Source organism: Ceratotherium simum, chromosome 6 (assembly GCF_057802395.1).
Source record: "Ceratotherium simum simum isolate JZ-2026a chromosome 6, ASM5780239v1, whole genome shotgun sequence".
Taxonomy (NCBI): Eukaryota; Metazoa; Chordata; class Mammalia; order Perissodactyla; family Rhinocerotidae; genus Ceratotherium; species Ceratotherium simum.
The window spans coordinates 83721592-83743042 of NC_141905.1; the positions used below are offsets into that span (position 1 = coordinate 83721592).

Below are 21451 nucleotides of genomic sequence, written 5' to 3' on the forward strand. Positions count from 1 at the left end.
TCCAGGCCAGAAAGTTCACTCTCAATTATGCAGGTAAGGGGCTCTGCCATACTGCTGTCCTTACCCAAGAAACACTGAGCCTTCTGTGCGATGCTGGGTGTTGGACACTGGGCAAGGGACAAGTAAGACTTAGTGCCCACCCTCAAGGAGCTCCAAGGCTGACGGGGGAAGAGACTGACAACCACAGAACTGTGAGCTAAGTGTTGAGAGACAGACAAAGTACCCACCCTCAAGAAGCTCCAAGGCTGACGGGGGAAGAGACTGACAACCACAGAACTGTGCGCTAAGTGTTGAGAGAGAAACAAAGCATTTCCTACCACAACCCACCAGGATTCAGAAGGAAGGCTTAAAAAGTTTGCCTCTGGGTCTGGGGCTCTTAATTCTGCTGGGGTAGAAGACGATTTAGGGTGAAGTATGCATATTCTAGCTACTTTGTATAGAAGGTTTTGTGGGATTAACTAATAAATGAGTTCAGCATCAGATTCATGCTGAATAGGTTGAAGATGGGTAAAGCCAGCTGAGATGCTTTCATTGACTACAGCCCAGAGTATTCTAGGGATTAGGGCAGGCGAGGGGTTCACAAAAAGTGAACAAACGCCTTCTCAGCAATATCTGGCTCCGTCCAGTGCCCATCTCCACACAGAACTCCTTTAGTTGCTCCCATCAAGAAGTTCAAATACCAATCATCCCATCACTTGCTATGAAGAACAGGCAGTGAAATGACAAGTCCCTGCACTTGGCCTCTGTCACAGATTGAGTCCAAAATTCATATGTTGAAGTCTTAACCCCCAGTACCTCAGAATGTGACTTTCTTTGGAAATAGGGTTTTTGCAGATGTAGTCAAGTTAAAATGAGGTCATTAGGGTGGGCCCTACTCCAATATGCCTGGTGTCCTTATAAAAAGGGTAATTTAGACACAGACACACTCAGGGAAAACACTATGTGAAGACAAAGGCAGAGATCGGGGTGATGCATCTACAAGCCAAGTAACGCCAAAGATTGCCAGCAAGCCACCAGGGGAGAGGCGTGGAACAGATTCTTGCTCACAGCCCTCAGAAGGAACCAACCCTGCCGACACCTTGATCTTAGAATGCTAGCCTCCAGAACTGTGAGACAATCAATTTCTGCTGTATACCACCCAGTCTGCGGTACTTTGTTATGGCAGCCCTGGGACACTAACACAACCTCATTCCAGTTGAAGTTGCAAATGTGGTGGAAACAGATCGTGCCCACAGAGGAACTCTTTTCTCCCTGCACTTCTGTGACCAAGCTGAAAGCTCTCTGCTCTAAGAAACCCCTGTTACCTGCACTGCGGCAAGAACAGGACGAAGCCAGGAACAGGAGGAGACAGCCAGGGGTATTCTCAGGCTTCTAGGCAAGGAGGATTGTACGTGACCCACTTTGGATTTCGAGAAAAGGTGTGGTGGAGTGGAAGGTGCCTGCACTAGAGGGCCAAGGCCTGGCTTCTTGTCTAGCCTGCTCTTCTCTTGGTCTCAATTCCTGCACCTGTGAAATGGGCTGGGTCCTGAGAACCACCTGGGCTTTTCTGGCACTTTCTTCCCCATAGTAGATGCTCAGTAAGTACTTGTTCACTGTGGGAAAACAACACTGTAGATTTACCCGGCAGCTTTGGAACAGGGGAAATGATCACTTTTTCCTCAAAGAAACAGGGAACTGACTTGATTAAGGCCACTCTGCCGGTAAGAAGGAGCCATGTCTCAAACCCACACTTTGTGTGTCCTGATGCTCTGAGTATCGGCAATAACAACAGCTACTCTTTCATTGAGCACTTACTCTGTGTCACTTACCGGGCTAAGTATTTTTACACGCAAGATCTCGATCCTTACTTAAACATACAACGAAGGTATTGTCCTTCTTTTACAGAAGAGGAGACCAAAGCTCTAAGAGGTCTGAGTAACTTGCCCAAGGTCACACAGCACAGTAAGTGGCAGAGGTGGAATTTAATCCAGGTCTGAGGCCCATGCCCAGTGTCCTCAGCACTTGATACCCCCTCTCTGCTCCTTTAGGATAAATTCTGAGCTAAAGGTGAAGATTGAGCAATTTAGGCCCTGACTGAGTTCAGCACCCTGGGGTCAGTCCTGTATTTTCTTGAGTGATAAAACCACAGGCAGTCCATTTATTCACATTTGCTACTCTAATTCACACTCTGACCATGAGCTCCACATTGAGAACTAATCTGAGGGCACAAAGGTTCCCGCCACCTTCTCTTATCAAAGCTTATTTATTATCATCAAAGAAATGGAAAATTTGAAAACTACAAAAAAGTATAGTTCCTCAAGAAATCAAAATAGAATTACCATATGATCCAACGATTGCACTTCTGGGTGTGTACCCAAAAGAATGAAAAGCAAGGACTTGAACAGATATTTGTACACCCACGTTCATAGCAGCATTATTCACAACAGCCAAAAGGTGGAAGCAACTCAAGTGTCTATCAATGGAAAAACGGATCAACAAAATGTGTATATACACACACTGGAATATTATTCAGCCTTAAAAAGGAAATTCTGACACAGGCTACAACATGGATGAACCTTGAAGACTTTATGCTAAGTGAAATAAGCCAGTCACAAAAGGGCAAATACTCTATGATTCCATTTATATGACGTACCTAGGATAGGCAAATTCATACAGAAAGTAGAATGCTGGTTGCCAGGAGCTGGGAGAGTGGGGAACAGGGAGTTACTGTTTAATGGATACAGAGTTTCAGTTTTTTGGGTTTTTTTTAATAATTTTATTTATTTATTTTTCCCCCAAAGCCCCAGTAGATAGTTGTATGTCATAGCTGCACATCCTTCTAGTTGCTGTATGTGGGACGCGGCCTCAGCATGGCCAGACAAGCGGTGCGTCGGTGCGTGCCCAGGATCCGAACCCAGGCCGCCAGCAGCGGAGCATGCGCACTTAACTGTTAAGCCCCGTGGCCGGCCCAAGAGTTTCAGTTTTGCAAGAAGAAAAAGTTTGGAGATGGATGGTGGTACGGCTGCACAACAATGTGGATGTACTTGATGCCACTAAACTGCACATTTAAAAACGATTAAAATGGTAAATTTTATGTTATGTACATTTTACCACAAAAAAAGTATAAAGAAACAGGGAAACAATTACCCATGATGTCTCAGTGCAACCCTATTTATATGTTGGTATGGTGCCTTCTAAGTCTTTTTTCTAATCTTAGCCTTTCCATATGACTTTTTTACAGCTTCCCCTCTTGTAATGACTGGAGTGGGACCCAAAGGGGCCATTTTAAGCTCGCCCATCAGATGCAGAGCCCTGATGGGTAAGTATATTAATATCCATGTTGCAGCCTAGTAGAGAGACTCTCAGGGAAGTCTGAACTCACAGAGCACGATCATGGGGACTCTGGGGACCCTTAAGTTATCCTGACTCCATTTCCCGCTGCTGAAGGATCACTGAGAAGAGGTTATCACTTCTGCTTAAACCTCACTACGAGGGGCAGCTCATTCCATTTTTAGAATCACACTATCCAACCCACTTTCCTCACTTTACAGAGAAAAAAATAGAAAACCATAGATCTTGTTCTCAGAAAGGTGTCTGCTCTAATTAACGACCTTCCTTCCAAATAACAGTCTTTACAGCGGGCTGCAAACTGGTAGCCTGTGGGATAAACCTGACGGGTAGTTGAATTTTAAACCTGACGGGTAGTTGAATTTTATTTGGCACAGGTTTTAAAATCAAGATATTTCTTGTAAAACTCCAGAACTCCAGGTTCTCTTGAAATGTAAGAACTGACAACCCTGGGCTGGCATTTCCACTTGGTCACAACTGGCTGCAGCGGCCTGGTTACACCCTCCAGCTTGCCATAGACCCTTCCACGCTATTCTCTCAAAACAGGCCCTGGTCTGTAATTCACATTTCCCCACTGGCCCTGACGCATTTAAGGCTGATCCCTGATTTTAAAGAAATTTTCAGGTCAAGAACTGCACTTAAAGAGGGTCGGCTAGGAGCAAGGATTCGGACTGGATTCATTCTATCACCGACAAGGTGGCGCGACCAACAGCACAGGGGGGACGCCCTCCAGGTCGGGCCAGAGCCTGGCGTGCGGGCATCTGCACGGCTCTGGCGGCCTTCCCTTCGGGGCCGACCACAGCCCGGGCCACGGGCCGCACCCAGGCCAGCAGCGGCCTCGGGGTTCCGCTCCCCACTCGTCACAGACTCGCCAGTGCCGCCGGCGGGGCCCTGCGCGTCCGCGGGTCTCCGAGTTTTCGTCGGTACCGTGGCCGGCGACACCTACCTCGCCCGAAGGGGCTGCGAGCTGGGCCCTGACCGGCACTGCGCCCGGCGCTCGGCGGGCGCCCAGGGGGCGGTATCTCGCGGTCCCAAGGCGGAGGCTGCGAGGCCGCCGGAGCGTTGAACGAGCCGGGTGGGCGGCCCCCTCACCACGTGGCCTGAGCTGCCATGGTGACGGCCAGCGTGGGGCCCTGGGAACCAGCACCCAACTCCGGGGTCTCGGAGCCCGCGCCACGCTCAAGGGGAGCTCGCGCATGCGCACAGGCATCCAGGCCCGGTGAGAACGAGCCCAGATGGGTGGAACCATTGCGCGAAGGGGTGGGGGAGCCTTGGAAGGAGTGAGGGAGGATGGAAGGAGGAAGCAAAGGCCAAGATAGGATCCCAAACTGGACCTGACTCTGAGGGATCACGGCCTTGGAATCCAGCAGGGGTACTGGGGTTGACGCCGACTCAGCGCCGAGTTTCTTTGTGGTCTCTCACCCCCTCGGCTTGTGTGGGTGGGCCCGGAAGGGCAGGCGAGTGGAAGTTGCGCAGGCGCAGTGAGGGCGGCAACATGGCGTCCAGGCCCAAGCGGCGTGCAGTGGGCAGTGGGGTGTCGGTCCCACGCGAGCAGGTAGAAGAGGAAGATGAAATCGAGGATGAGGACGAAGACGAAGACAGTGAGGAAGAAGAGGATGAAGACGACGAGATCGTCGACGAGGTGAGAAGCACACGCGACCCCAGTTTGGTTTATACCCCGTGAATGTGTGAGCTGCTTGGAGTGGCGACTTCCCTGCACCTGAGGGTCTGTCAGCAGAAATTGGAGGTGATAAAAGGCTCCTACTCAGGTGCCACTTCGGTCTTTTTCACGCTGCAGCCACAGAAGTTATTTTCAAAAGTCCTGCCGCGGCCAGGTCGGCCCCCTCCCGCCCCCAAAGAAAGCCGCCACGACACTGTTTTCAGTGGCTTTCTTTAGTTCTCGTGCTGAAGCCCTAAATCCATAGTAGCCAGCGAGGGCCTGTGGAGTCCATCCTCTGCCCACCCCTGCAGCCCTCCGCCTGGTTCGCGGCGCTGCCCGCTCCCAGCGGCCCTCTCCCGGTTTCCCGAAGGCCGCCTGGTCCGTTCTGCCAAGAGCCTTTTCACACGCGCTGCTTTATCCTGCAGGGTTTCCCTTTCTTGTTCAGATCTCGGCTAAACTGTATTTTCTGCCTCCCCGGGACAGCTGACCCTGCCCCGTTCACCACGTCCTGGTCCGAGTCCGTGGTGATACGTTCTTAGAGAACTGGATTCCGTTTCTTCAGAATAGCTCCTGCCGTGGTGCCTGGGATTTTAGGTACTTAATAGTTGTTGAATGAATAATTAGGACTGAATGAGCCTTAAGACCACTGAATGGCTGATAGGTACCTCAAACTTAACACCTCCTAAGCAGAATTTGTCATTCATGCCTCTGCTCCTAATCTTTGCCGTTTCTGTAAATGGTCCCCAAATTTACCAGTTGTTCAAACCCAAAATCTGGAAGTTAACTTTAATTCCTCCCTTTTCCTCAACCCACATCCAGTTCTTCCTGTTAGCTTTACCTTTAGTATCCAGACACTTCTCATTGATTCTGCAACCATCATAGTCCTCATCTCCATCATCTCTTGCCTGGAATACAAGTAGTAACTTTGTACTGGCACGCCTTTTTCCATTCTTGTTCTCCTAAAATTTATATTTCATCCACAGCCAGAGAGACCTTTGTAAAATGTAGGTCTATTCTCACTTTCCTGTTCAGAACCTTCCCATTTCATTTATAAGAAAATCCAAAGTCCTCATGATTGAGGACAGAAAGGCAGCCCATATGGCTGGATCAGAGTAAGCGAGAGAGTGATGGGAAATAAAGTCAGAGATAAAACATGAGTCAGAATGAGTGTGTGTGTTGAGGGGGATACAGAGAAGGTGGATGCAGGATTAGGGCTGAGACTGTGGCAGGGGTATATGATACATCTTCTAGTGAACAGAACTTTCCCTTACAAATCAGCTCTTAACTTTGGCCCCTTGCCTTGAATGCAGTGTCACCATTTTTCACTTTGTACAACTTTACTGGCTATTTTGCTATCTGGGTTATAGAAATCAATGCTTCTTGCGTTAACATGGATGATCTGTCAGACTGCCATGGATAAAAATTAACCATCATTGATGATAGTGTAGGAAAATAAGGCTCTTACATATACTGTTGGTGGGAGTATAAATTGGTGCAGTCTCTTTGGAGGGCAATTTGACAATATCTATCAAAATTTAAAATGTGTACATCCCCTGATTCAGTAATTCTACCTGTAAGAATTTACGCTCCAGTAGTAATAATACGTGCTGTTCCAGGCTCCATGCACTTTACATTAACTCTAATGCTGGTGTCAACTCTATGAAGTTAGGAATTATCACCATTTTACAACCAAGGACACACAGCAAATTAAGTGAAGACAGCACATGTAGTGCAGTCTTTGTGGGGGAAAGAAGAAACAGAAAATATATTTGATTATGTATGTGTTGAAAATTTCTTGAAAGAATAGTTTACTATTGACAGTAACCTTCGGAGAGTGGGAGGAGGGGGGCGGGCAGTAAGTGTTACCTCTCTAACTTCTGCACTCTGTATTGTTTACCACTGGCATGTATTCCTATTTTGACTGAAGAAATTGTTAACGCTTTTAGGGCAGACCCTGTACTAAAACATAGGATGTTGAAAATATACTGAAAAAGGATATTGATTTCTTTCTTTATTTGAAGGAAGCTTTCATTCTCTGAGATGTTCACTCATCCACAGCTCATTTCCCTGATGTGGAAATCCATGAGAATTATTTTGGAAATTCAAAATCTGCTTCAGATCTTTTTTGAAACAAGATGATGTATAAGTAAGGAAGGAAATGTGCATGGTTATTTAAAGCCCTAAAGAGCCCTGTTTAAAGGACAGGGTGACTGGCTTTGAGGCAGCTGACTCAGCAGCAATAGAAAGTGGTTATGAGAACTTCAAGAAACAGATGGGAATAGTGGAAGATGAGAAGAAAAGATCTAGGCATGTTTAGTTAACCACATGTGGTCCTGTGGTTAGGACACTTGTTTGTGCTTAACAGAAACCCTTGGAGGGTAGCTTCAGTAGAAAGGGGAATTTGTGGTAAGGATTCAAGGGTAGCTTAAGACCTCCAAGGGCAGGAATGCAGCTGGGCCTCAGGAGTGGAATGGGTCCCTGAGCCTGGAATGCTATGGACAACCTGAGAAGTCCGTCACATTTTTCATCTCTGCTTTGCTCTTCTCTGATACATTCAAAATATTTGGTTTTCTTTCTGTTTCTCTCCGTATAGCAGAAAATAGAAAATGCCAGTAGCTTCTGAGATTTTTGACTCAAAAGAGCAAGCAGGCTAGATGTCACGTTTAGTCTTAATTCTAAATTCTGTCACCTGGGGGGTGAGTGGCAGGGCTCTGTTTTACAAAGATGGCTTTCCCCCTGAAACCCTACGAGTGGGGAGCCCATACGAAGGGAAAGGGGTCTGGGCAGATAATCCATTTGGTATCTATTGCAATGGCAGTGCCTAATAGCCTGGGACAGAGGTCTGAGGCTTCTATCTAGATGAGGAAAAAACACTAGAAGAGCATTATTCAAAGAATTTATTTATTTTTAAGGAATACTTTCAAGACCCGAATAATGACAGTTTGTTATTTGGTTTAGTTTGATCCTGTTTGGAATACCGCGCCGCCCTCCCTACCCCCGGCCCCAGCCACCACCAGATTTTCTGCTCCCATGATCTGGCTGAGCCTACTTCAGAGAGTCAGGACTTGAAGTCTGTAAGCTGGCCTTGTTATCTAGGCCCTGGCAAGTTTAACAGCCAAGGGAGTGCTTAAATACATGCACAGACCGGATGGCAAGGCAAAAGTAGGTCTGGTTTTCCTCTGTGGCCTCTTTCAGCCAAGACCCCAAATTGCAGAAACCTGCAAAACTTGAAGTGTGTGTAAATACACTATTTCATCAGAGCCCCAAGTTCAGTGTATCACTTACCAAGGTATGATTTAGGATCTTCAAGGACTTATCTTGTGTAGCATTTGAAAGCATCTAAGGTTTTGTTTTTAGTGTGAAGTAATACTTTCATTTATTTGTGGGATATTTCAGTGGCTTCACCTCTTAGGTCTCTTATTGTTTTGCAGAGACAGATCAGGGAGCCCAGCTGCACACCTTCTTTTAGTCCCATGTACTCACCGTATTTCCTTCTGCCTCAGGGCCTCTGTATGTGCTCTTCCCTGTGCCAGGAATTCTCTTAGCTTGTCCTCACTTCCCAGCTCAGGTGTCACTTTCTAAGGGAAGCCTTTCCTCACTTTCTGACGTCCTATTTTTATGTTATAGCACCATACACCAGTCTTTTATAGCATGTATAGTTGCAACTTTACCTTTATTTTCATGAATATTTCCTTAATGTCTAATTCCCCCCTAAACCATAAGCTCAGTGAGGGGCAGGATCATTCACGTCTGCTTTGCTCCTCTTTTTATCTCAAGGGCCCGGCATAGTGCTTGGTACCTGGTGGTGCTCAGTAAGTGTTTGCCGAGGGAATGCAGTGTGGCCTCGGATCCATGGGCTGAATCAAGCTCTAGGTACTGCCAGGGACTTCGGAAGTGATTTTGTTCTTGGCTCACCCTTACTGCAGTCAGGCCAATAATAATTTCTCCTTTGTGGCTGCTATGATCATTTTATCCAGGGCAGACTTGCTCAACCTTAAAACTAGGTCGCCCTGAGTGTTTTGTTTTTCTCAGGCTGTTGTGTCAAATGAGGAGATGGTAGGGTAGGAAGGTGCTTTGTCATCTGCCTTCTGTGCAGATAGTAATCTTGGCAATGTTTGCCTATTTTGAAGCATAGGCAGTTATAATTCTTCAGGTAACATTTTCTTCTTGTCCTTTTTCTGGCATGTTCTATAGATGAACTAATAGAGAAAGAGCCAAAAAAAAATAGAGGTAGAGGAAAAAGAAAAATTTGTAAAGTGGAAAATAATGCCTGAATTATCTTAGAAAGTTGTGTATGATGACCTGTTTTGTGTGTTATTTACAGGAAGTGAATATTGAATTTGAAGCTTACTCTATCTCAGATAACGATTATGACGGAATTAAGAAATTACTGCAGCAGGTATTGTCTTTTACTCTGTACACATAAATTTGCTCTTCGAAGAGAATCCAGGCCATTCAACACAGACTCTGTCAAATTTCATCCTTTGTGTTTTAGAATCCCCATTCCTCTCCTCTCCACCTTGCAGGGAAAGAATTATTTCTCTTCTGTTCCAGAGCTAACTCCCCTTTTTGTGCCTCGGCTCCCAGAACCCTTCCTCTGATTAACATTCGGTGTCCTAAATTACCCTCCCTTTCATCTGCTAATTACTTAAGCTTCTATTCTATTTTTCTCTAATTCACATGCAAACTTTGTGGGGTAGAGGAATTCTTACATAATAGGCATATCACTGACTGTACCATCTGGTGCTACAAAACCCATGTTTGCTGCTTCTTCTTATTCCTTTACCCCATATAAGATGGCTGTGGTTCTCTACCCTTTATAGCCTCCAGTGTCCTGGTCACCAAATTCTATGGCCTTATGTCCTTCCCCTCCTCCTCCTCTCTCTTCTCCCCCCCTTTCCTCTTCTCCTCCCCCACACCTCAGATATTACCATCGACTGCCTTTTCTCAAATTTCAGTGCCTTTAGCTGCTTTGATCCTCCTGGGCTTTTTCTTTCCTCTTGGGATTGCTTTTCTGGGTCATCTTCCTGATCACATCATTGAAATCTCATTATTTTTATTTGAATATGGAAATTACAAGTTTTATTAGAAATCATGCTTTGATTTTAATTTAAAATAACTTTTTTTTTCTCCTCTTAGCTTTTCCTAAAGGCTCCTGTGAACACTGCAGAACTAACAGATCTCTTAATTCAACAGAACCATATCGGGAGTGTGATTAAGGTAAGCAGGACAGTTGTGTTTATTCTGATTAAATCATTTCTTTATCCTGTTAAGTTTCTCCTGATTTATAGCAAGCAGGCCAGAGCTCAAGTTGGAAAGAAGTATCCCTGGAAGAAGGGAGACCGGTTAGACGGCCATTGCAGTCATGGAGGGTTATTAAATGCCGTAATCCAGATAGTGGCAGTGGATAGGGAAAGAAGTGGGCTGATTCAGAAGGTATTTGGGAGATGAAATGTGATGTGATTGGGTCTGAGAGTGAGGGAAAAAAGGAGTCAGAGATGACTCCCAAGTATCTGGCTGGAGCAATCAAGAAAGCAAACATGGAGGAAGAGCAGGTTAGGAGCAGGTTATGAGTTTGAATTTGTGCAATTTGAGTTTGATTTGCCTCTTAGACGTGCTAGTGAGATATTGAGCAGCAGCTGGAGACTTGGGCGTTTTCAGCAGATGAATGGTAATTAAAGTCATAGAAGTAGTTGAGATTGCCCAGGGAGGGCAGGGACAGACACTCTGGTAATACCAGTGTTACCTGGGTGAGGAAGGTAAGTGGCAGAGCCTGCAAAGGAGACTCACAGGAGAGCAAGACGGAAAAGCAGTAGAGTGGTATCATGGAAGGCAGGAGAAGGGAGCATTTGGAGGAGGGGGGAGCAGCACTGGGGTGAATCCTGCCTCTGCCGCTTATCATCCGGTGGCTCTTTCAGGTATTTATTGCTGCCCAACAAACCGCCCCACAGCTTAGTGTCTTACAATAGCAGCAATCATCTGTTTGGCTCTGCAGTTTGGACAGAGCTCGGTGAGGACAACTTGTATTTTCTCTGTGTCACATTAGCCGGGGAGGGTCAACGGGGGGCTGGAGGATTTGCTTTCAAGATGGCTCACTCACATTACTAGCAAGTTAGTGCAGGCTCTTCATTGGGAGCCCAGCTGGGACTGTGGGCCAGGGGCCTCAGTTCCTCTCCAGTGTGGGCCTCTCTACACACTGGTTGGGTTCCAGGAGCAAGCAGCTGGAAAGAACTAGGGGGAAGTGCAGAGCATTTTATGATACAGGGTCATTTCCATCATTTGCTTGATCAGCAGGCACAAAGGTCTATGCAGGTTCAAGGGGAGGGCGCATAGACCCCACCTCTCGACAGGTGGAGTGTCTAGGTCACTTTGTCAGAGATTGTGGTATAGGAGATATCGCTGCAGCCATTTATGGAAAATACAGTCTGCCACAGTGACCTTAGTTTATTTCTATTTCCATCTCTCTTTTTTTTGTGAGGAAGATCAGCCCTGAGCTAACATCCATGCTAATCCTCCTCTTTTTTTTTGCTGAGGAAGACTGGCTCTGTGCTAACATATATTGCCAATCCTTCCCCCCCCCCACCCCGAGCCCCAGCAGATAGCTGTATGTCACAGTTGCACAGCCTTCCAGCCACTGCATGTGGGACGCGGCCTCAGCATGGCCGGAGAAGCGGCGCGTTGGCGCGCGCCTGGGATCCGAACCCGGGCCGCCAGCAGCAGAGCGCGCGCACTCAACCGCCAAGCCACGGGGCTGGCCCTCTATTTCCATCTCTGAAAATGAGGATGATACTGGTACCGGTTTTCTAGGGTGGTAGGTCAGTGAAATGAGTTGCTGAGAGTAAAGTGGTTACAACAGTGTCTGGCACATGGCAAGTGCTGTATATGTGTAATGTCACTCGAGGTCTTTTTCCTATTGCCACCACTTACCATCTAGCTTAGCATAAAAACAAAACAAATAACTCCACTTCGGTCTCATGTTTCAACTACCTCACCTTCAGCCATCTCACTTTGTTTTCAAAGCCAAAATTCTTAGAAAATAGTTTATATTCATAGTCTTCACCTCTTCTCCTCCTAAACACCCTGATCTGGCTTTTACCCCCAGTACTCTACTGAAGTTCTGAAACTGTCTGATAGAGTCACCAACATCTTTGTTACTGAATACAGAGGACACTTTTCAGACCTTCTGACATCATTAGTAACCTTGTGGCACTAAATATAAAGAAAATGAGAAGAATCACACCTCTGGTAGCTTCCTTTTATTAGAGCAATGGGGAAAAGCAGGCCACCTGCTCTTTCATCAAACAGATGTGATCTCTAACTGATTAGTGTCCTGAGACCTGATGGATACTGACGAGAAGCAGTCATTTTTATCCTTGAAATCCTTATTCTCTAATGGGGGGATTCAACCTTTAATTGGGTAATTACACAAATAACTCCACAATTACAATTATTGCTTCCTTGGCTTCCACAGAGACACTAGAGGTGTCCCAAGGACAGAGACTTCTTGTCCTTAGGAGAGGGACTGCCCAGAGCTCTCGCTAGAGCCTTTGAGACTGGGCGGATTTGGACTCTTCTAGAGAAGGAAGTCCCTAGGGCTATGGAGGGAAAAGGGCGGGGAGAGCTGCAGACTGCATGTGCGTGGTTGGGTCGAGAGCCTAGCCATTCAGGGTGAGGTGTTATGTAAGGAGTTGCTCTGTACTTAGGTACTAAGAAGAATTGTGTTGAACGCAGAGGCTCAGGAGAGGTAAGGGGTGGCATAAGTCGGGGCAGGAGTCGAGTCCAGCAGGAGGGGCTCTTGCTGGGGAGGCAGGTGCTTGCGGATGAGACTATGTGCTTGTGACCCCAGCCCCACAGAGGCAGATGCCGTGTGGTGCTTCCTTGAGAGTTGACAGGCCTGGCAAGGAGGGGAATGTTGAGTGTGTTCCAGGGGATGCTAATTGCTTGTGAGCCAAGTGCCCATTTTGGGGATTTCTTAGGGCTTGACACTGAGAGTTCCTTTTTCTTCCCCTGGCCTTTTTAAAGTCTGTTGGTACTGCACAGGTTTTGCCACAGTAGCTGGGCGTCCTCTGAGGTACAGAGAAACTGTCTGTTGTTGATCTTGGAGGACCCAGACTGGTTTACATATTACAGTGTTCCCCCCTTACCCGTAGGGGTATGTTCCAAGATCCCCAGTGGAGGCGTGAAACCACGGATAGGGCTGAACCTCATATACACTGTTTTTTCTTATACATACATACCTATGATAAAGTTTAATTTATAAATTAGGCACAGTAAGAGATTAACAACAATAACTAATAAAATAGAACAGTTATAACAATATATGTAATAAAAGTTATGTGAATGTGGTCTCTCTCAAAATCTTATACTGCACTTACGTTTCTTGTGATGATGTGAAATGATACGATGCCCACATGATTGACCTTCTGACGAAGGTCTGACCTGACAAAGCACTTTACAGCTTCTCTTTGGCATATCCAAATAGCCAGCATCACTATGCTTGTACTTTGGGGCCATTATTAAGTAAAATAAGGGTTACTTGCACACAAGCACTACGATACTGCACCAAGTTGATCTGATAACTGATATGGCTGCTAAGTGACTAATGGACAGATGGCATATACAGCGTGGATATGCTGGACAAAGGGATGATTCACGTCCTGGGCAGGTCGGAGCTGGGCTGCACGAGATTTCATCATGTTATTCAGAACGGTGCCCAGTTTAAAACATGAATTGCTGGGCCGGCCCTGTGGCTTAGCGGTTAAGTGCGCGCACTCCGCTGCTGGCGGCCCGGGTTCAGATCCCAGGCGCGCACTGACGCACCGCTTCTCTGGCCATGCTGAGGCCGCGTCCCACATACAGCAACTAGAAGGATGTGCAGCTATGACATACAACTATCTACTGGGGCTTTGGGGGAAAAAATAAATAAAATTAAAAAAAAAAACAAAACATGAATTGCTTATTTCTTGAATTTTCCATTTAATATTTTCAGACTGTGGTTGACTGTGGGTAACTGAAACTGTGGAAAGTGAAACCACGGATCAGGGGGGACTACTATACTTTTTTCTGTACTTCTTTCCCCTCTCCTTCATGAACAGACATGCCCTTGATCCTCTCACTGAACTGTTAGTGTCCTCTTGAGTTACTTTCTCATTCTCTACTTTTATATCCTCTTGCTTTTGTTGAATTTGAGACTTCTCTCATCTTGGCACATAGTTTTAATTACTAGGTCTTTGAGGCCTTACCTGAGCCACCCACCTTCCTTGTTCGCACAGGAAGAAACTGATAGTCTTTTACAACCAGATTCAGCAGAAATGTTTTGTTTTAAAGCCTGGTAGCCCTTTTGCCTGAGGTCCGCCCTCAATAGTAGTGTCAGCTTAGATCCAGGAGCCACTTCCTACCTCAGCCCTCCTCAGTGTGCCTAGGCGCCTCCTTCATCTCTGGGTCTGGGTTGACTTCCTGCCCCTACAGAGGCAGGTTCTACTCTGTTCTCTGCTCTCTGCCCTGAGGTACCCAGCCACTGGGGGCATCTTGGTGCTGTTCACTGTACCTCACTGAACCATGCTAGGTGCTGGGGATGCAGTGAGAGGAGTTTACAACCTAGACAAGCATGTGGAAGAAATGTGGACGTTGCATTGAGGCCTCCCAGGGGATAGGCTGTCAAAGTAGAGCCAGGAAGTTCAAGTTGGAGTCAACCATTTCACCTTAGTTCTCTGTTTTCTTAATTCATCATTTCCTTTCTTGCCCTCTTTTTTTCTTCTCTCTGCCCAAGTGGTAGGAATAAATGACACTCAGACATTGTTCACCTCCACCAATGGGCAGGACTGGCTAGTGCTCTGGAAGCATATGAATTTTAGGTGAGACAGTGTTGTGGACCTGCAGAGAAACACGCAAGGGCTGGCTCCAGCCACATTATTTAGAAAACTGACTAAAATGATTATTTCCTGAGTTTTTATCTGTTCTGGATTTATAATATATTGAGAATCCACTTAAGAAAATGTCTTAAGAATCTAGTATAAAGAAATTTAGCACAGGAAGAGATCCAAAATATTAAAAAGAGGAACAGATTCCAGGGAGGTGAAGTGATATGAACAAGGCCACGCAGCATTTAGCGTATGATGCATCCTGAGGTGACAAAAGTAAAACAAAGTTAGCACTGAAAAGTGAAAAGACAAATGAAGCCTAGATTCTAGGACTTGGTATCATACTTCTTCCCAACTAAATATACAATTTAATTTTTTTTTTTTTTTTTTTTTAAATAGCAAACGGATGTTTCGGAAGACAGTGATGACGATGTGGATGAAGATGAGATTTTTGGTTTTATAAGTCTTTTAAATTTAACTGAAAGAAAGGTTGGTTTCACTGGGTGGCATCTCAGTGGTTATTCCGAAGGCCAAAACCACTTTTATTTGATGCATGATGAACATGCCTTTTACATCAGACAACAATATTAACTATAAGGATATGTGCTCTTGTGAAATCTTATTACAATCTTTTTTTCAATACGACAGTGTTTTTGTTTTGTTTTGTTTGGAATAATTTGTACCCAGTTAAAGTTATTTACTCCCTGTGGTACAGCGAGTCATCATGGGCTTTTTAGGAACTGTGTTCTGCTATTGGTTATTGACACAGGAGCTGTTTGTGCTGTCTCTGCAGCTGTTGCCTCTGCTACTTGTGTACTGTGGATATTTTGAGGCTTCATTGCTTCCAGAAGTTGACAGCACTTACTGACACGGACTTGTGTTTTCATTCATCTTTTTATTGACTCAATGATGAGTTCTAATAAAAAGTAAAAACGAGCTGCTTACCCTTCTCAGAATAAGATGCAGGCTATACTTTATCTTTAATTTTTAAATGAACTTTCCGGTTACTTCCATCTGTCTTTGTGAGACAGACTAGAATTGCTATTCCAATGTGTCTTAGTGTTCATTGTAACCCCCTCTTACTATTGATCATGGGATGGTAAATAATCAGATGTAGTTACTTTTGAGAAATACTTAAGCAATCAACACTAAAGGTTATGACAGGAAACTGCTGCCCTTAGCTGTAAGATAAAAAGTGATAGCTCTCACTTGCAGGTTTTCTCCTGTAAGTGATGGGCTGTAATAAAAAGCAAGCCTTCTCTTTGCTTTCTAGGGGACGCAGTGTGCTGAACAAATTAAAGAGTTGATTCTAAGCTTCTGTGAGAAGAACTGTGAAAAGAGCATGGTTGAACAGCTGGACAAGCATTTAAATGACACCACCAAGCCTGTGGGCTTTCTCCTAAGTGAAAGATTCATCAACGTTCCTCCACAGATTGCTCTGCCCATGCACCAGCAGCTTCAGTAAGAGACTTCGGAAAATGCCTTTGAACAGGAGTTTTTTTCCAAGTGGACTCAGAAGTGTGATTTAAATGGAACATATTGGTATAGAAAGAGTTCTACCCTTGGTTTAAGCAACAGTGTAGTGTGATGAGAGGGGAAGAAACGTCCTATGAGATGCATACATTATTAATTGGCTTTTTAAAGGGTTTTAATTATTTGTGACAACAATCTTAATAATCTTAAGGATTTAGTGGTATAAAAATAGATTTTTTACCCCATTTGACTAAAGTTTTTCACCCTCTTCACAGATGGATTTTTGTAACACAAATAAAATGCTGAACAATTACAACAATATCAAAAACAAAATTCCTAACTCCCATTGGGATGTTTTATGACTAATGAAACCATAGTCCTGATACTGTGTCTCTGGCTCCTCAGAGTTTGTTGTTGTTGTTTTATTTCTTAATGCAAGAGTTTAGGTTTACAAAAATATTGTAAATGTAAGAAGAGCTAAGAATTGGTGTTACCTGTGCCTTGAAGTAGAGGAGGACAAAAATACAGACAGGCCCCAGGCTTTATAGACTAGCATTTTTCAGAGGCCATACACTTGTACTGTGGTTCCCTTTAATAGTTTGTGGGAATGTAACTAGTCTGGAAACCTTTAGGTTTCCCACTTTTCCTTTATAGATCACTGCTTTGTAGTTTTACTCTCATTCTCCCTCTCACCCCACCCTCAGCTGCACTCCTGTTGTACTTCTGGTGCCATAAGTGTTTTTTGTTTCACTTTGTCTTTTTTCTGATCAGCTGGATCTCATGTTTATTTGGTTTCACAGGAGGGTGATCGGCTTTCTCCTGATCCTCTATTAAAGAAAGCCCTAGTGCGCTGTTGAGTTCCTTTACATATTGTTTAGCCATATGCACAGGGTCATAGACAATTTTCAGAAGGAAGAAAATTAAGGCTTCGTGCCGTTCCATTGCCTGTTCTAGAATTTAGGGTATCTGCGTCTTGCTGTGCCATTTCTGTAGTATGTTAGGAACTAGTCCTGGACTCTAGTGATTGGAGACTGTAGTGGTCACATGCTCTAATGGCATTGATTATGGCTATGTGCCTTTGTGTGTTTCAGTTAAATGTTTGTCGTTTTAAAAAAATCTACGTTCTTATGTATTTTTAACTTCTGCACAGACAGAGCAGTGATGTTGAGTGAATTTGAGACTCATCTCTTAGTATCTGTAATCTGAGAGATTAATCATACTATATTAAAAGCACTGCCATAATCAATCGAAAATGCAACTGACTACATAAATAAAATCATGACTTTAGAAGAGTCTAGATCTAAGGTGTGTTCATTAAGCCTGTGTCACAACAGAACCCACTGAAGAGGTCTCCTTGTTTTTCTGTTGCTCTGGTTTGTTGATGGATTTCACCTGATGCATCAGGTAAACCTTGTGTGTGTGTGCCCTGTAGGAAAGAACTAGCAGAGGCACACAAAACTAACAAGCCATGTGGGAAGTGCTGCTTCTACCTTCTGATTAGCAAGACATTCATGGAAGCAGGGAAAAATTCCAAAAAGAAATGGAGCAACGAAGAGAAAGTTGAGTTAATGTTTGCAAATGCAGAGGAAGAATTTTTCTATGAGGTAAGATTGTCCTGTTTTATCTATTTGTTTAGACGTAAATAAGGATTTTCTTGACAATAATCAGGATTTATTGCTCTCCCATTTTATGTCAGAGTCTTGCGAGTGTGGCCACTCTGTTTTCTCCATATCCCCAGCAGTTAGCAGCTAACACAGTGCCTGGCACTTAGTAGGTTATCAACAGGTTAGTCAGTGGCTCCCCAGCCCTGCTATTGGTGACAAGCGTGGGGAGGAGAAAAGCAGTGAACGTGCTAATAGTGACCAGGCATTTATAATATGCTCACGGTAAGATCTTTAATTCTCAAACCACTCCATGAGGTAGACATTACCCCGGGTGTGCAGATGGGGACATTGAGTGTGAGGGAGCTCAGAGCTGTTATCTGAGATCACGCAGCCAGTCGGTGTGGAAGCTGGAGTGGACCCTCGCTCTCCCATGCTGGCTCACCTGCCCTCAGTCCTGGATGTCATCCCACTGGCGGAATCTCCAGCACTTTCCTCCTATAAAGAGAACTTGTGCCATGATGGACAGCCAAACACCAGAGACTGTTCTTTCTCACGCTGCCCTCCTCTCAAACATGTTAAATAAATCTCTGAGGGGGAACATATCTTCCTGGAGGCTTCCATTAAAGACTAAAGCACTGCACTAAAGGGCAGATTCAGCTCTGCCCTTGTTTTTCATGAAGTAAATAGTGAAAATTAAATTTTTTAAAATTTATGCTTCAGCACCTCAGACAGACCATTTCAGGGAAGTATGTATGGGTATTTTAAGATGGCCTGGTTGTGCAGATGGGGTTTTCACACACAACAGCTTTATGCCAAGGAAGCAGCTGGGACAGTGGGGAAAGACCAGCATTTGAAGACAGTTCTTCTCCGTAATTGTCACATTATGAGTCTTAATTTCACTTGTCTGTCACAAGATTGAGAAACAAATGAGATCATGAATATGAGTGATCAGCGTACAGTCATGCATTGCTTAATGATATGGATACATTCTGAATCTGAGAAATTTGTTAAGTGATTTCATTGTTGTGAGAAAACCAGAGAGTGGACTTACACAAACCTAGATGGTAGAGCCTACCACACACCTAGGCTCTATGGTACTAATCTTACGGGACCACCGTCATTTTTGTGGTCCGTCATTGACCGAAATGTCCCCATGCGGCACATGACTGTACAAATAGTAGTATTACTATCACTTAGTTGCTTGTTCACCTCTTAGAAATGGGATACTTCTATCCATACTTCTCATATAGGTTTTAAAAATCTATTTGGTGAGCATTTTATAACTTCTGCCTGAATGTCCCATCTGAGCTCATTTTATTCTGCGTTGTGCTTCTTTAGCTGTTCTCATTTAAACATATGCCAGAGTATTCTTTGTTGTCGATTAAATGAGTCTTGTTTTTAGGCTGTCTGAATTTTTAATTTATGGTTATTTATGTGGTTTAGAAGGCAATCCTGAAGTTCAGCTACTCGGTGCAGGAGGAGAGTGACACGTGTCTGGGAGGCAGATGGTCCTTTGATGATGTACCAATGAAGCCCTTGCGAACTGTGATGTTAATTCCAGGCGACAAAATGAACGAAATCATGGATAAACTGAAAGAACATCTATCTGTCTAACCCATTTCCCATGGACAGTGATGTGCTTGTTTTTGTAAAATGACCAGAAAATTCAGTGGAGATTTATTGAAAAACTTATGACTTTATTCAGATTAAGGTCCTCTACAAAAAGTAGGGTTCTGTTGCCTGTGTCTGTGACACATTTACAAAATATCTTTTTTTTAATTTTAGTCAAATTATGAATGGGTGATTAAAAATTTTTCCAAGAAGAAGAAATCATGGAGTAGTAATTTAAAGAATTCAATAAAAACTTGTATTTTTTATTTTTAAATAATATACAGTGTTATTTTTTTCAAGACTATTCTGTGTGGGGTATGATATCCTTCTTCACGTCGAATATCTGCACATGGCTCCAGTGGCCCAGTTGTTAGGCTAACTTTAGGATGTTTATTGCACAGCGTGTTCCGTGTAGAAGATTCTGAAGAGTCACTGTATAGTGCATCTTTGTTCAGTAGTTTCAGGGCACTTCTCACACATTTTCTGTTCCTTTTTCATGGTTGAAATAGTTGACAGGTGATCCATTATTTGCTGTAGAATATCCTTATTTTCACTAGGAGGCAGATTACTGAAATAGTATTGTGGTACTAGTTGCATAAAACTGTTTAAAACAAAAATAATTAGATTTTGTTGGTGAGAGGTATCAAATATTTTGTCTGGGTACTTCCCAGCCCTGGAGAATCTACCTGTAGAACTGGTATTTAGTTTGAACTCCTCAGTGTCTTTGTCTGCCTTTGTAGAATAAATACTTTCTGTGGTTTTCATGGAACCAATCCAATTGCATTTCTAGATCAATAGGCTTTTCTAGTGTTATGCCACAGAGCGGAAGTGATGCCCACCACTGGGGGAAACTGGTACTTTCCCTTAGGCCCACCACAATATGTGAAGGATGAGATCAGATAGATGCTTGGGAGAACTTTGGGTGGGTGCGAGAGAGACTATCTTTGCCTCTTTCTCTAACTGATACCACTCCAAATCCAGCTGCTGAGGCTGGATACCTATTAGTTACTCTTGGTTCCTGCTCAGAACATCACTCTGCCCAAGTAGTGGTACCTTCAAATGGACCCAGCATCTGCAGTAGCCTCTGAGAGACTAGTCTCCATTCACTGCCCCTACAATCCATTCACTTAGCAGCCAGAGTGATCTTATATGGAGAAGACGTTACTCTTGTTTAAAACCCTCCAACTGCTTTGCACTGCACTTAGGATAAACTTCAAACTCTATGTGGCCCGCAAGCCTTACACCTCTGGTACCTGCCTGTCGCCAACCTCACCTGCACCCCTAGCTCCATTCTCAGTGATTTGTCTGTTCTGAGAGATGGCTAAGCCCATTCCTCAAGGTCTGTACCTGCTGTTTCTCTGTAGCATTTTGTTCCTCTTAAGATGTATCATGCTTTGTTTTATATTTCTATACTGTATTCTCTATGCTGTCATCTCAAAGGCAGGAACATTTCTTAGATAATCATCCATAGAGACCTGCCTTTAGTAGGTATTCTCAACATAAATTTACATAAATTTAGATTGGTATAACTGAAAATGTAATAAAAACCAAATTTGTCATTCACTTCAGTATGAATTCAAAAGAAACCCTTTTTTCTCCATTAAACTTACAGTTCAGGAGATATTTCCGAGGTAACCCTGATGTAGTTGTTCTCAGAGATGCTGAATTTATGGAAGAGAACCCACTCTGGCATCTTCTTGGCGATAGAGTAAGTAGAGAGGGGATGCAGCTGAGCAACTTGTTTGTGTGTGAGCATCAGATAGTTCCCCGATCCATCAACATCCCGAGCAATCTGCAAGGATGAGTTTTCAAGAAAAGAGATTCTGCATTAATATGGAGATCAGTACAGATCTTCCTCAACTTATGATGGGGTTACGCCCCGATAAACCCATCGTAAGTTGAAAATGCATTTAATA

The 21451-nt window shown here is 44.3% G+C and overlaps 3 protein-coding genes across 14 annotated transcripts in view; 1 reads left to right on the forward strand and 2 right to left on the reverse strand.

Moving 5' to 3' along the window:
- UROS (uroporphyrinogen III synthase) overlaps positions 1-4510 on the reverse strand; it is a 48643-nt gene extending 44133 nt beyond the window's left edge. Inside the window, exon 1 of one of the 8 annotated variants that reach the window (XM_087432844.1) lies at positions 4274-4507. The gene's annotated coding sequence lies outside the window, so the exon portion shown is untranslated. Of the gene's footprint in view, positions 1-4273 lie in introns of all 8 variants that reach the window. The other 7 variants (XM_087432841.1, XM_087432840.1, XM_087432843.1 and 4 more) reach the window with 7 other exon arrangements.
- Positions 4511-4752: 242 nt separating this feature from the next.
- On the forward strand, positions 4753-19812 carry BCCIP (BRCA2 and CDKN1A interacting protein). Its single transcript, XM_004438877.3, has 7 exons — positions 4753-4969; positions 9312-9386; positions 10127-10207; positions 15247-15336; positions 16121-16308; positions 17753-17924; positions 19368-19812. Exons 1-7 carry the CDS (start codon positions 4823-4825, stop codon positions 19536-19538), a joined length of 924 nt encoding a protein of 307 aa, XP_004438934.1. The 5' UTR covers positions 4753-4822; the 3' UTR covers positions 19539-19812.
- Positions 19769-21451, reverse strand: part of DHX32 (DEAH-box helicase 32 (putative)) — a 60394-nt gene continuing 58711 nt past the window's right edge. For all 5 annotated transcript variants that reach the window (XM_087432839.1, XM_087432835.1, XM_087432836.1 and 2 more), the window contains 2 exons: positions 21146-21327; positions 19769-20136 (listed from right to left, as the gene is read on the reverse strand). In XM_087432839.1, coding sequence (XP_087288965.1) covers positions 19965-20136; positions 21146-21327 — 354 coding nt within the window. In that variant the 3' untranslated portion in view covers positions 19769-19964. The remainder of the gene's footprint in view (positions 20137-21145; positions 21328-21451) is intronic.

What these genes read in the sequence shown, in the direction of transcription:
- BCCIP (XM_004438877.3), top strand. Translation starts at nt 4,823, where the DNA reads ATGGCGTCCAGGCCCAAGCGGCGTGCAGTGGGCAGTGGGGTGTCGGTC. An exon ending in ATATCGGGAGTGTGATTAAG is followed by an intron (nt 10,208 to 15,246) that starts GTAAGCAGGACA and finishes TTTTTTAAATAG; the next exon opens with CAAACGGATGTTTCGGAAGA. An exon ending in AGGAAGAATTTTTCTATGAG is followed by an intron (nt 17,925 to 19,367) that starts GTAAGATTGTCC and finishes TATGTGGTTTAG; the next exon opens with AAGGCAATCCTGAAGTTCAG.